This window comes from Octodon degus, unplaced genomic scaffold, assembly GCF_000260255.1.
Source record: "Octodon degus isolate 3935 unplaced genomic scaffold, OctDeg1.0 scaffold00335, whole genome shotgun sequence".
NCBI classification, from domain to species: Eukaryota; Metazoa; Chordata; class Mammalia; order Rodentia; family Octodontidae; genus Octodon; species Octodon degus.
Window position 1 is genome coordinate 1,015,350 of NW_004524911.1, and position 10,726 is coordinate 1,026,075.

The 10,726-nt window shown below is 38.2% G+C and overlaps 1 protein-coding gene across 11 annotated transcripts in view; it reads right to left on the minus strand.

Annotated features, from left to right (window-relative positions):
• Huwe1 (HECT, UBA and WWE domain containing 1, E3 ubiquitin protein ligase) overlaps positions 1 to 10,726 on the minus strand; it is a 170,138-nt gene that overhangs the window by 38,664 nt on the left and 120,748 nt on the right. For 10 of the 11 annotated variants that reach the window (XM_023708167.1, XM_023708162.1, XM_023708166.1 and 7 more), the window contains 8 exons: positions 9,687 to 9,882; positions 9,532 to 9,579; positions 8,542 to 8,709; positions 7,676 to 7,821; positions 7,273 to 7,339; positions 6,034 to 6,251; positions 1,000 to 1,211; positions 388 to 570 (listed from right to left, as the gene is read on the minus strand). In XM_023708167.1, coding sequence (XP_023563935.1) covers positions 388 to 570; positions 1,000 to 1,211; positions 6,034 to 6,251; positions 7,273 to 7,339; positions 7,676 to 7,821; positions 8,542 to 8,709; positions 9,532 to 9,579; positions 9,687 to 9,882 — 1,238 coding nt within the window. The remainder of the gene's footprint in view (positions 1 to 387; positions 571 to 999; positions 1,212 to 6,033; positions 6,252 to 7,272; positions 7,340 to 7,675; positions 7,822 to 8,541; positions 8,710 to 9,531; positions 9,580 to 9,686; positions 9,883 to 10,726) is intronic. The other variant, XM_023708171.1, reaches the window with a different exon arrangement.

Sequence of the window (10,726 nt, forward strand, 5' to 3'; positions counted from 1 at the left end):
AAAAAAAGGCTAGTTTAATGTGGGTGGTGCAGGCACACCTGTAACCTGAGCAGTTGGGAGGATGAGGAAGGAGGATCACGGGGAGGGAGAAGCCTGGGCTACGTGGTGAATTCATGGCCAGTGTGAACTACATAGTAAGACCATCTCAAAACATTAAAAAGAAGGACATTTTAAAAAAAGAAAGGTGTAAGTCTAAGCCTTAACTTTGCGGCAAATGATGTAGCCAAGGCCTTAATAAGATAGGTAAATGATTTGGTGAAACAAAAATACAACAAACTCTGGTTTCCCACCTACAACTGAAGATTTCCCATCATACCACTGGCCTTATCCTCATGAATCTGGTGAGGATAAGAGGGCAAAAGGCCTGAGGGTGGGGTATGACCTTACCTAGACAGGTCTAGGCTGTGAGGTACTCTGGCCAGGTCATTAACCAGTCCTTTCTTTAGGAAGAGTCGAATGATGTTGTTCATGCCATTGTGCTGAGTCTTAGCTGTGGCACTGCTGTAGAAGCTGGAGGTGGAGGGGCAGGACTCCATGATAGTACTGATGATACACATCACTGCCTGAAGCCTGGGAGAAAATTTGGACAATTCTATCACATGAATACAGCCGATTCTTGAACCATGACAATAACTGGCCTCAGATAACTTGTGTTTCTTTCTGGAAGTAACATCTACACAGGTCAAAACTATTCTTTGGGTCTTAGCATTCTCCATGTATTACAAAAACTGTATTTAAGTTAAATAAACAAATGCAGACCTTATTCAACTTCTTGAAGACTAGGAAAAATTTTTTTTACTTTCTCTGCTGCTTGCTAACTTTCTCCAAAAATTAGTACTCTGGGTATTTTGAAGCACCATTACAACTGTTTAAAAAGATGAGCGTGTATGATGCTAGTATGGCTAGAATTGTTGTTCCTAACCAAAAAAACTCCACAGTCCAAGAATGAAGTAAGGGGATAAACTTGGTTACCAGCAGTAGGTTGAGCATGAATTTTACCTGGCATGTTTCTCTGTACTCTCAGCCATAGCCAATGCCCGTCCCAGGGCTGCTTTTACTTCATTGACTAAGGCAACCTGAGCATCTGTACCACTCCCTGCAGCAGCCAGGCTTGCGAGGAATAGACGGGCCAGGGCAGGTGTGTCCTTGTCCTCTGCATTTTGGGTGTGTGGGAGGAGGTGGTCCAGAACAAAGGCTAGTACACTGCAATCCTGAAAAGTCAATTGTGACATTTACTCACAAGTATAATTATGTCACATCTTTTGCACAGCAACAAAGTAGAAACACACATACTTTTGTTTTAAGTCATCCAGTGATAAATTATCAGGTCCACTTTAGATGAGGAAACTAAAGCTCAAAGGTAGAAAACAGATAAGTAGCAAATCAATTATAAAGCTTTTGACAGCCTTTACAAGTCTTTAAAATCCTGCTAGTTAACATTTATAGACATCACTTTTTCTTCAAACAATTTATGTATGATATTTAATGGAATGTTTACAGTAAGCCTATAGATACATTAAACTAAGGATTTCTCCCATTGGACAGATAACATGAGGCCCAAAGAAAAGTGGTTTGCACTAGAATTAGTAGAAGACTAAGGTTTCTAATAGTGATTCATAATTGAGTACTACAATCCCTCCAGAATTCCATTAAATTGTACTTTCAATCTGCAATATGCCTGGTGTGAGTTGCATGGGAGCATAGTCAGACACAGACAGACAAAAATATGTATTGCCTGTTACTTAAAATAGCAAAAGAGGCCCAATTTGGTCAAGCAATGGCCGTGACTCATCTACATGGCTGACACTGACAAAGGATCTATGAAGTACAGTACAGGGTTTCGGGATAAGTCCTGAGGGGACTTCACTGACCGTGTCAGATACAAAAGCTACATTTTTTTGTTGTATAGGCCTTACTTTATTTTGGTCTTAAATCATCCAGCAGAAAAGTATAGAATTGAGGTATGAAAAGTGAAGCCATGTTAATATGCTGAGCTGTGGAGGGCTCAAGTCATCAGATTCGGACATTGCCAGTCCTGTGGATAACTCACTACTATTGTGGACTACTGGACTATATTGGAATATTTTGCTGAATTCATGCACCTACAATACTTGGATGGCAATGGAATACCCATCTCTGACAAAACTGAAAAAAGGTGATATAAATGAAGAACAATTTCGTATCTGTATATACAAAATAGTTAGGATAGATCTATAGCTACTTTCTCCTAATTCAGTAAGAAGAAAGATCTGTACTAATAGTATTTGGACAGAATATCATGTCTGCATCTTGTGCTATGAATGAGTACTACAAAGACAACAATATGCAATGTATTAATTGTAATTCTAAAAACCTGTTTTGAAGCTGTTACACTGCAATTTTTTTCTCAATAAAATTAATTTTTAAATAAGTGAAAGAAAGTCAGTGAGACTATTCTTTATGACTTATGCTCTAGTAGTTCATTTTAAAAAGACAAAGAAACTTTAATTTTTAAATTCTGTGGTCTTTTAAGCAGATTTTGGAACTAGACAGAACTGAGAGTTACATAATAGTAAATATAGCAAAACAACTATACACTTGAAAATGGTCAATTATATGCGAATTTTACCTCAATAAAATGCAATGAAGAATTCTACACTGGAAAATTAAAGTAAGATTAACACAATTATTAAAAATTTTTAAAAAAATTAATTTACAATAAAGTACAAAGTTAAAATTGTTTTCAATAACAGTATAAATGTCATATGATGTTATTAACAAAAGGAGGGAAAAAAAGCTTTGCAATTTGAGAACACAATGTGACCAAGTACAGAAGTTATAGCTTTGTTATTAGAGATCTGGATTCAAATTTTATCTCTGCTACTAGCAAGTCTTAGACATGTTATTTACCTCTCTGGGCCTTTTCTCCTCTGTTAAAGAGAGAATACTGACAACCTTACATTGTGGAGGTAAGAATTATTAATGGTATTTTCAAAACACTTATCAACAGCTAAGTACAAATAGGTCACTGGAGACATTAGACAACAAGAATAAAAGATTTATTAAAGCCAGGCATGGTACTTTGTACCTCTAGGCTCAAGATATTTGGAAGGCTGAAGCTGGGAATATTGCTTGAGCCTTCAACACAGGAACTGGAGATCAGGTAACAAAACAAGCCCCCCTCACCTCAAAAACCAACCAAAATTACAAGATATTTCTCAAAATAGAGTATTTAAATGGTTAATACATCAAAGAAAATATGGTCAACAGACATACATTCCAACCATACTGGAATCCTTACTATATACTTACTAGAGTGGATAAAATGAAAATTATTAAATGCCGGCAGAAGGCAAACAATCAGAATATTTCTATGCTGTTGGTATAAAATTTAATTGATTCAAGTATTGGGAAAAACTTTTGGCACCAATTTGCTAATTCTGAACAAATGCATGCTCTAGAGCTAAGCAACTCTACTCCTAGCCAAGTACCACACAACAAAAATGGTTTTTTATGTTTATATATACATGTAAAAATGCTCACAGCATTAACTTGCGATAGCTTCAAACAGAAAAATATGCACCTTTTACATTAACAGTATAACAGGTAAAAAAGAATTTACGTATCCATACAATGTTAGTTCTGCACAGTAATGCAAACAGTAGCGTAAGATTGAATGTTACAAATATGTTACAAAGCAGTCAAATGCAAAAGAGCTAATACTACAGGATCCATTTATATAAAATGCAAATTCAGTTCATGTCAGGAGGGGCAGGTAACGGGTGACAGTTATCTAGGGAAGAGTTGACTATTCGCCTAGGAGCTGTATATTTTAACTTATATGAAGTATAAAATTTTTTTTGTGAAGTATAAAATTAAAACTCACAAAATGAGGTCCCCCACAAGAGAAAACCTCATTGGACATTCATTTAACATATAAGGGAACATTACATATTCTCTAAAAGTGCCCAACTGAAAAATTTAACCCGAACATAATTTCATATTATGACATACAAGACTTCATTTATAAATCTCTACTGATTTAGACTGTGTCTTTTTAATGGCAATACTGGGAACACATGTGGTGTCTTTGCATGTGTAAGTATTCGTGGAAGGCAAACACCTATACCTTCTTTTTCTTTCCCCCTGTATTTTATTTAGGGAAGGGTCTACAGGATGTTCAGGGTCTCACTACTAGGTTGGACTCTTCTGTTTACAGCCTCCCCAGTGCTGAGATTACAGATGAGTGCCAGCACGCCCAGTCTCAATTGACTTCTCAGTCTGCCCTGGGGCAAGGCCAGCATGACAGGCTGGGGAAATCAAACCCTCCCCCCACCCCTGTGCCTGATTGCAGGTGCTTTAATCTGCTGAGCTATTTGGCTGGCCCTCTACCTTCTTGTTTATACTACACCTCGGAAATTTATGGGAGTTAGGTTCCTAGAGCACCCACAAATTGTGAGAAAGGGTGAATTTTAGATATGATCAGGAAAATACATACAATATCGATTTTTATATATTAAACCCTAAATATGCTGGGGGGGGGGAAGCCTGCTGGTGAGCTCAGTTGTTTTAGCGCCTGCTTATGCAAATGCAGTCAGGTACAGGAAACGGTGGTTCCATCCCTAGCTGCACATGCCTTACCAGACCGGCCCTTAAGGCAGCCTGAGCCAGCCCCCCGCTGCAAAAAAAAAAAACAAAAACAAAAACAAAAAAAAAAACCAAACAAGCAAAAAAACTAAATATGCTGTCTCCCACACTTAAAAAATTAATTTAATTAAAAACTTTATTAACAATGCCTACAAGCATATACTAATAAAAAAGAAAAATCAGTGTAAAAAAATTAATGCTTTAGAAGGTGCAGGGCATTTTGGTGGCCTATTAAGGCTTTACATTTGTGAGACAGCTACACAATGTACAGCAACCTATTATAGAGCAGGAATGGTGGTTCATCTGTCAGGGATAGGTTACTGGGCTAGTCAATCAGCAGTGAGGAGAACTGAGCAATACTCCCCGATTGGCTACTTGTAAACCTCCCACAAAAAAAATCAAATGCAGAGGATATTTTAGTTGCTGCAAAATTTCCACAATTTTTAGTTAGGTTCTAAGGGAAAATTTGCGAATGACTCAATGCATGAACGCTGAACTCCAACTTTTTTTTAAAAATTTATTTAGTGTGTGTGTGTGTGTGTGTGTGTGTGTGTGTGTGGCCAGCTCAGCCCACCAGGGGGCGGGGCTGGCTGGCATGTGGTGCTGGGGGATCGAACCGCGGTCCCTGTACTTTGCCAACCTTGTTCTAAGTAGGTGCTTTAGACCACTGAGCCATCTCTCCAGTCCCCTTGTTTTAGACCACTGAGCCATCTCTCCAGTCCCCTGAACTTCAACTTTGTGGCAGTATTCTGTATATAGTTCATTTCTTAAGATATATTTATTTAGATGCCTCACGGGTATGTCTTAAATTTCACATTTCTTCCTCTCAAACCTTTTCCCATTCTGTGTTTAGATGCCATCCATAAAAGGAATAGAAAACCCCTACAGGAAACAAGAGTCCTTGATTAACTGTATTATCTTCCACATCTAATTCTTGTCATTTCTATCTCTAAAACTTCTCTTTTTTTTTTGGTGGAACCGGGGATTGAACTCAGGCCCTTGCACTTGTCAGGGAAGTGCTATTCTACTGAGCCATCTCCCTGGCCCCTAAAATGTCTTTTCAACCATTCATTTTCCGAACTTCACCAAGATCCTATATTATCAAGGTTACAATACCAGATTCCTAACTGATCTTTCTGACTTCCATCTTGCCTTTTGCAATCTCTAAAATACAGGCTAAAAACCAACCAACAGAAGTAAGCAGAAAACATCAAAATGTCATTAACCTACTTCCTGGAGTAGGTCCAATGGCTGCACAAGTGGGCAAAAGGTCTAGATTTTTAATGTATTTTAAAGGTGCTTATTGGGTGAGCACTTAGTATGTATGAGTTCTCAGCAAATTGTCCAACACATAGCAGGCACCCCAACAACTGAAATTTAGTATGGTAGCAAAACTGGAAATATTACCTCTTTGATCAGTTCAGACTGGCCCACAGTGTAGCTGTAGTTTGCAATTAGGGTAGCAATGCCAACATAGGACCTCACCAACTCTGCCAGAAGACGAAGGATAGTGGAGGTAGGCATTAAAGGTTTGCTGCCCTTGCCTTTCTGCTTATTTTCCTCAGAGGCCCGATCCCCTTCTTTATCTTTCTTCCCATCCCGAGACTCTTCTGGAGTTGAAGCTCCTGAAAAAGAGGCAAACACTGGTTCGAATTCACACTATGGTAAAATCAAGGTTTCAGTAAAAAGAACACATCATCTACTCTGGGTCACTTGTATAAGCTGGATAGTCTAACCACACTACGATTGATAGACAGAGAACCAGAAGACCTAGACATCTATACATGAGATATAAAAAAGCAGGGAGACTTTGTTCAGCTGTTCATGTAACCCCTCATTTCCTTGTTTTTATATGTAATTTTATACTCTAGAAATAATTGTACTACCAGTTCTCTGACCATGCCTTGCACCCTCTCTCAACATCTTCCAACCTTACATTTGCCTGGCACACAATTACCTAGCTCAGCTCAAATGCTCCTTCCTCTATAAATGTCTCCTATATTACCTAGATATATGGAGATACTATGTGTAAACTATACATTTTCTAAGTACGCCTGCATTCCCAGTTGCCTTGCATTATAAATATTGCAGGCCTCCCTCAATAAAGTTCTTTTAAGTGTAAGGATTCATTTTATAATTCAAGTTTGCCACACAGTGGGCACTAGTATGGTATTAAGCCAATTAGCTCCTAAAGTAGATCTCAAAGTCCTTCCCTATTCAAGGTCAAACAGCTCTTGAAATTTCCTGTTGGACTTGTTTCCATGTGACACATCTTTAACTCATGGTGCATAGATAATGGGATGTTCTGACACTGCCAAAGTCCACTGCAAAGGGCATATACCTAAAATAGTATCATTAGCACCAAAAAGTAACTACTAGAAGATATATGACTTGTTTAAAGATTATAACTAAGGGGTGTTACCATAGCCATCACTAATAGGTTAAAAGAAACAGAAATTGCACTAACCTCAGCATAGAGATCCTTCCTTTACACAACTCCTGACAAAGTTCACTTTAGGTAAGTAAATGTGGGTATTACGCCTGTATTTTACTGACCTATGCCTACGGCACCCATAGCTTTTCCCCCATAGCTTCTTCAAGCTATCTTCTCAAGAATAACAGTAGAAGAGATAAGCAAATCATTACCCTCTCCTTGGGAGGTCCCAGCTGTAGAAGTCTCCCCAGATGTACCATCTGCAGCAAAAACCTGCGTCTGTGGAAGAAAAAAGATCCTGAGCCATTATAAATTTCAGACAGCTGTCCCAAAATGGCAGAACTCCTTTTCAGGATACCAGTGGGGAATGCTACAGATTTTGTTTGCCAATCTTTTAATCATATTCTTTCTCTATAATTGGTGGTAAGCTATCATTATCAACACATGACTCGGAGAGTAGGGAGAAAGAGAATTTCTAGGAATACTCCAAATTTCATTTTCAGGCAATAATTTGTAGACATACCTAAGTGTCTTTGAAATTACCCTGCCTCAATCCAAAATAGAGAATACCTAAGCAATGGAAAGAGAAGACAGAAACTGTAGTAAGTGACTTACATTTAAGGAAAAACTTGACTGTGTATCAAAGTCACTGCTATGACGTGTAAGTGACCGGTACTGCTGGTATACATCATCACCCATGTCTTGTAAGAGCTGGCCAACTTCCTGGGTCATACCCCCAGGTTTAGGATCCGATTTGTCTGCTAAAAAACAAAACAAAACAAAAACCCAACAAAACAAACAAAATCCCAGAAATAAACATCAACATTCACACATTATGTAAGTGATGTAAGTCTATCTTAAGTAAAACCCAGAATGCCTTGATTGGAATGGAAGCTTGAGTTCCAAGAAACTCAGTAATGTTTTTTCCACAGCACAGGAAACCATGTACTCTAATACTGCCCCAAGCTCTGGGCAATATAGTTTTTTGTTTTTCAGGGTTTTTTTGTTTGTGGAACTGGAGACTGAACTCAGATCTTTGCGCTTGCCAGGGAAGTGCTTATTCTACTGAGCCATCTTGTTTCTTGTTTTATTTTTTCGACTACGAAAATATTAGAAAATTTCTGGCATTTTATTCTCAGTCTGCTCACAATATGCTACTATCTCCTTTCAAATCTTTGTTTATTCTTCTCTGTGTATGTCATACACTCTCATAAAAAGATAATAGAGAAGAACAAACATCAGGAACCTTCCTACCTGCCCCAACCTTGCCAAGACAGCATGTGGCTCACCCTAAGATTCACCACTAATCTGGTTCCTATATTATGACTACTAGTTTCTTTAGAAATATGCACTTATTCAACTTCATCTCCAGAGCGCAGGTACAGTGTGAGTGCTATCAAGCCACAAGTTGGTTAAATGACTCAGGCAAAGTCATGTATTTTCTCTAGTGCCCAGCCTCCTGAGGTGGAGTAGCCACATACCTTCCTCTGGGGCATGGTATGCAGCCAGAGCATTCAGCATATCATAGATCACTTCCTTGATTGTATCGGGAATGACAGGTAGAGATGAAGGCTTCAAAGGGGTTGTTTTCACCAGCTGTACAGCATTAGGACCTTTAATCCTAAGATTCTCAAATTCATCATCTGAAGCTAAGCCAAAATGAGAGTAAAAGTAGTCAATAGTGAACTAGTACCGCCTAAACTTGGTTACTAAGAAAAATTTAGAAGGGGGGGGTCAATAACTATCATTTTTAAAATCTGGTTGAGATTAAATAAAAGTATACATGACAAATGTCTAGAACAAGACTAGGATTCCCAAAATGCTTAATTTGGATCCCCAAACTTTTTAGTAAAAATACAACTTCACAAACTCGTACATGAGTAGAAAAGGACAATACAATAATAATCCTTAGAGTTTTCACCTAGAATTACCATTCAATTACCACTGAATAGGTACACACATACCCATTAAGATCAAGGATACTTTTCCACATAACTACACTACCACTATAATATCCAGGAAATGTAACAAGGATACAATTATATTATGTAATAATAAAGAGCATCCAAATTATCCTAATCTCCATATCTGGCCAGAATTCAACAAAGTGGTGTTTGTTATTTTCTCTTCAGTCTCAAGAGAAGATGCGTATATTTTATCTGTTTACAACATTAATGTTTTTGAAGAATGTAGGCCAGATGTCTTATTTATAAAACATCCCAAAATTTACCCATTTTTTTACTCATAATGAAATAAAGGTCGTAACTTCTTGGCAGAAATTCAGATAATAGTAACTTTCCTGTTGTATCTCAAGTTACACATAATTTCTCAATTTTCCACTGATAAACTACTAATTGTAGGTCAGTCCTAACTGCCCCAGCAAGATGAACTTTTTGACTAAATGAGTCCTTGGAATCTCTGGCAGGACAACAACAGAAGAAAAGTTCAGAAAAACAATTCAAGTACAGTACCTTTTGAAGTGACTGGCCCAAATGGTCTGTCAAAGACGTTATACTTGCCTAGAAAGACCCCAAGTTTTAGATTTCCCCACAGAAAAAAAGTCTCTGGAGTTATACTAAGCTAAATACTTCATTGTTTTCAAGGCCCAGAATGAAATGAAACTAACCAGTTCCTGATCCTCGAGGGGCTGGAAGAGCAATGCGGATACAGCAGTTTGCCACTTCTGTGAATATGTCTGGATTACGGCATGCAGCTGGCCCAAGAACACGAAGGATGTAGTTGATCTCCCGAGAGCCTAGGCTGCCAGATACAACACCAGAGGTAGTGCTTCCAGCTCCACTTGTAGCTGCTGAGCGAACAACCTAGTGAAGAGAAGGGAAAACACCAGAGATGAAATACTACTTTCTAAAAATGTAACTATAGTCAAAGTACCATTACCAAAGATTAAAATATTAATAGAACTCTGCTTCTAAATAGTAGATGACAGCTTTGGATTTTTAGAAGATATACTTGGCCATCAAGTTCTATTCCAACCCCTTTCAATTCAAATACCACAGCTCATTAAAAAGCTTATAGTACATCTCAAAATTATGAATTCTTAGACCAGACTGTGTGTAATCTTTTTTTTTTCTTTTTTTTGGCAGTACCAGGGATCGAATTCAGGGCCTTGCACTGTGTATAATCTTAATAGAAATTGGAAGATCTATATAGATTAAAGATCCCATATAACTTCCACATTTATGTGTCAGCTTCTAGACTCCGGAAATGCTGTACTGATTTTAAGCCACAATGGTTCAAATTATGTAGCACTGGTATTCACTCAGTGTATAAAGAATAAAATTGAACACTTTTTTATGCCTCAAAGTCAAACATTAGTCTGAGATAACAGTCACAGAGAATATCAAACTACTACAGATTGTTTGCTTTTGTATTGGGGCTTAGACCTAACTAAGTTTTTGCTCTTCTCCCCAAACTGCTTGGCAATAATGGAAAATACAGGAATGTATTAAGAACTTGACATTTAAACTCAAATATAGGGGCTGGAGAGATGGCTCAGTGGTCTAAAGCACCTACTTGGAACAAGCTTGGCAAAGCACAGGGACCGCGGTTCGATTCCCCCAGCACCACATGCCAGCCAGCCGCGCCCCCTGGTGGGCTGAGCTGGCCACACACACACACACACACACACAAAATGTTAAAATAAAT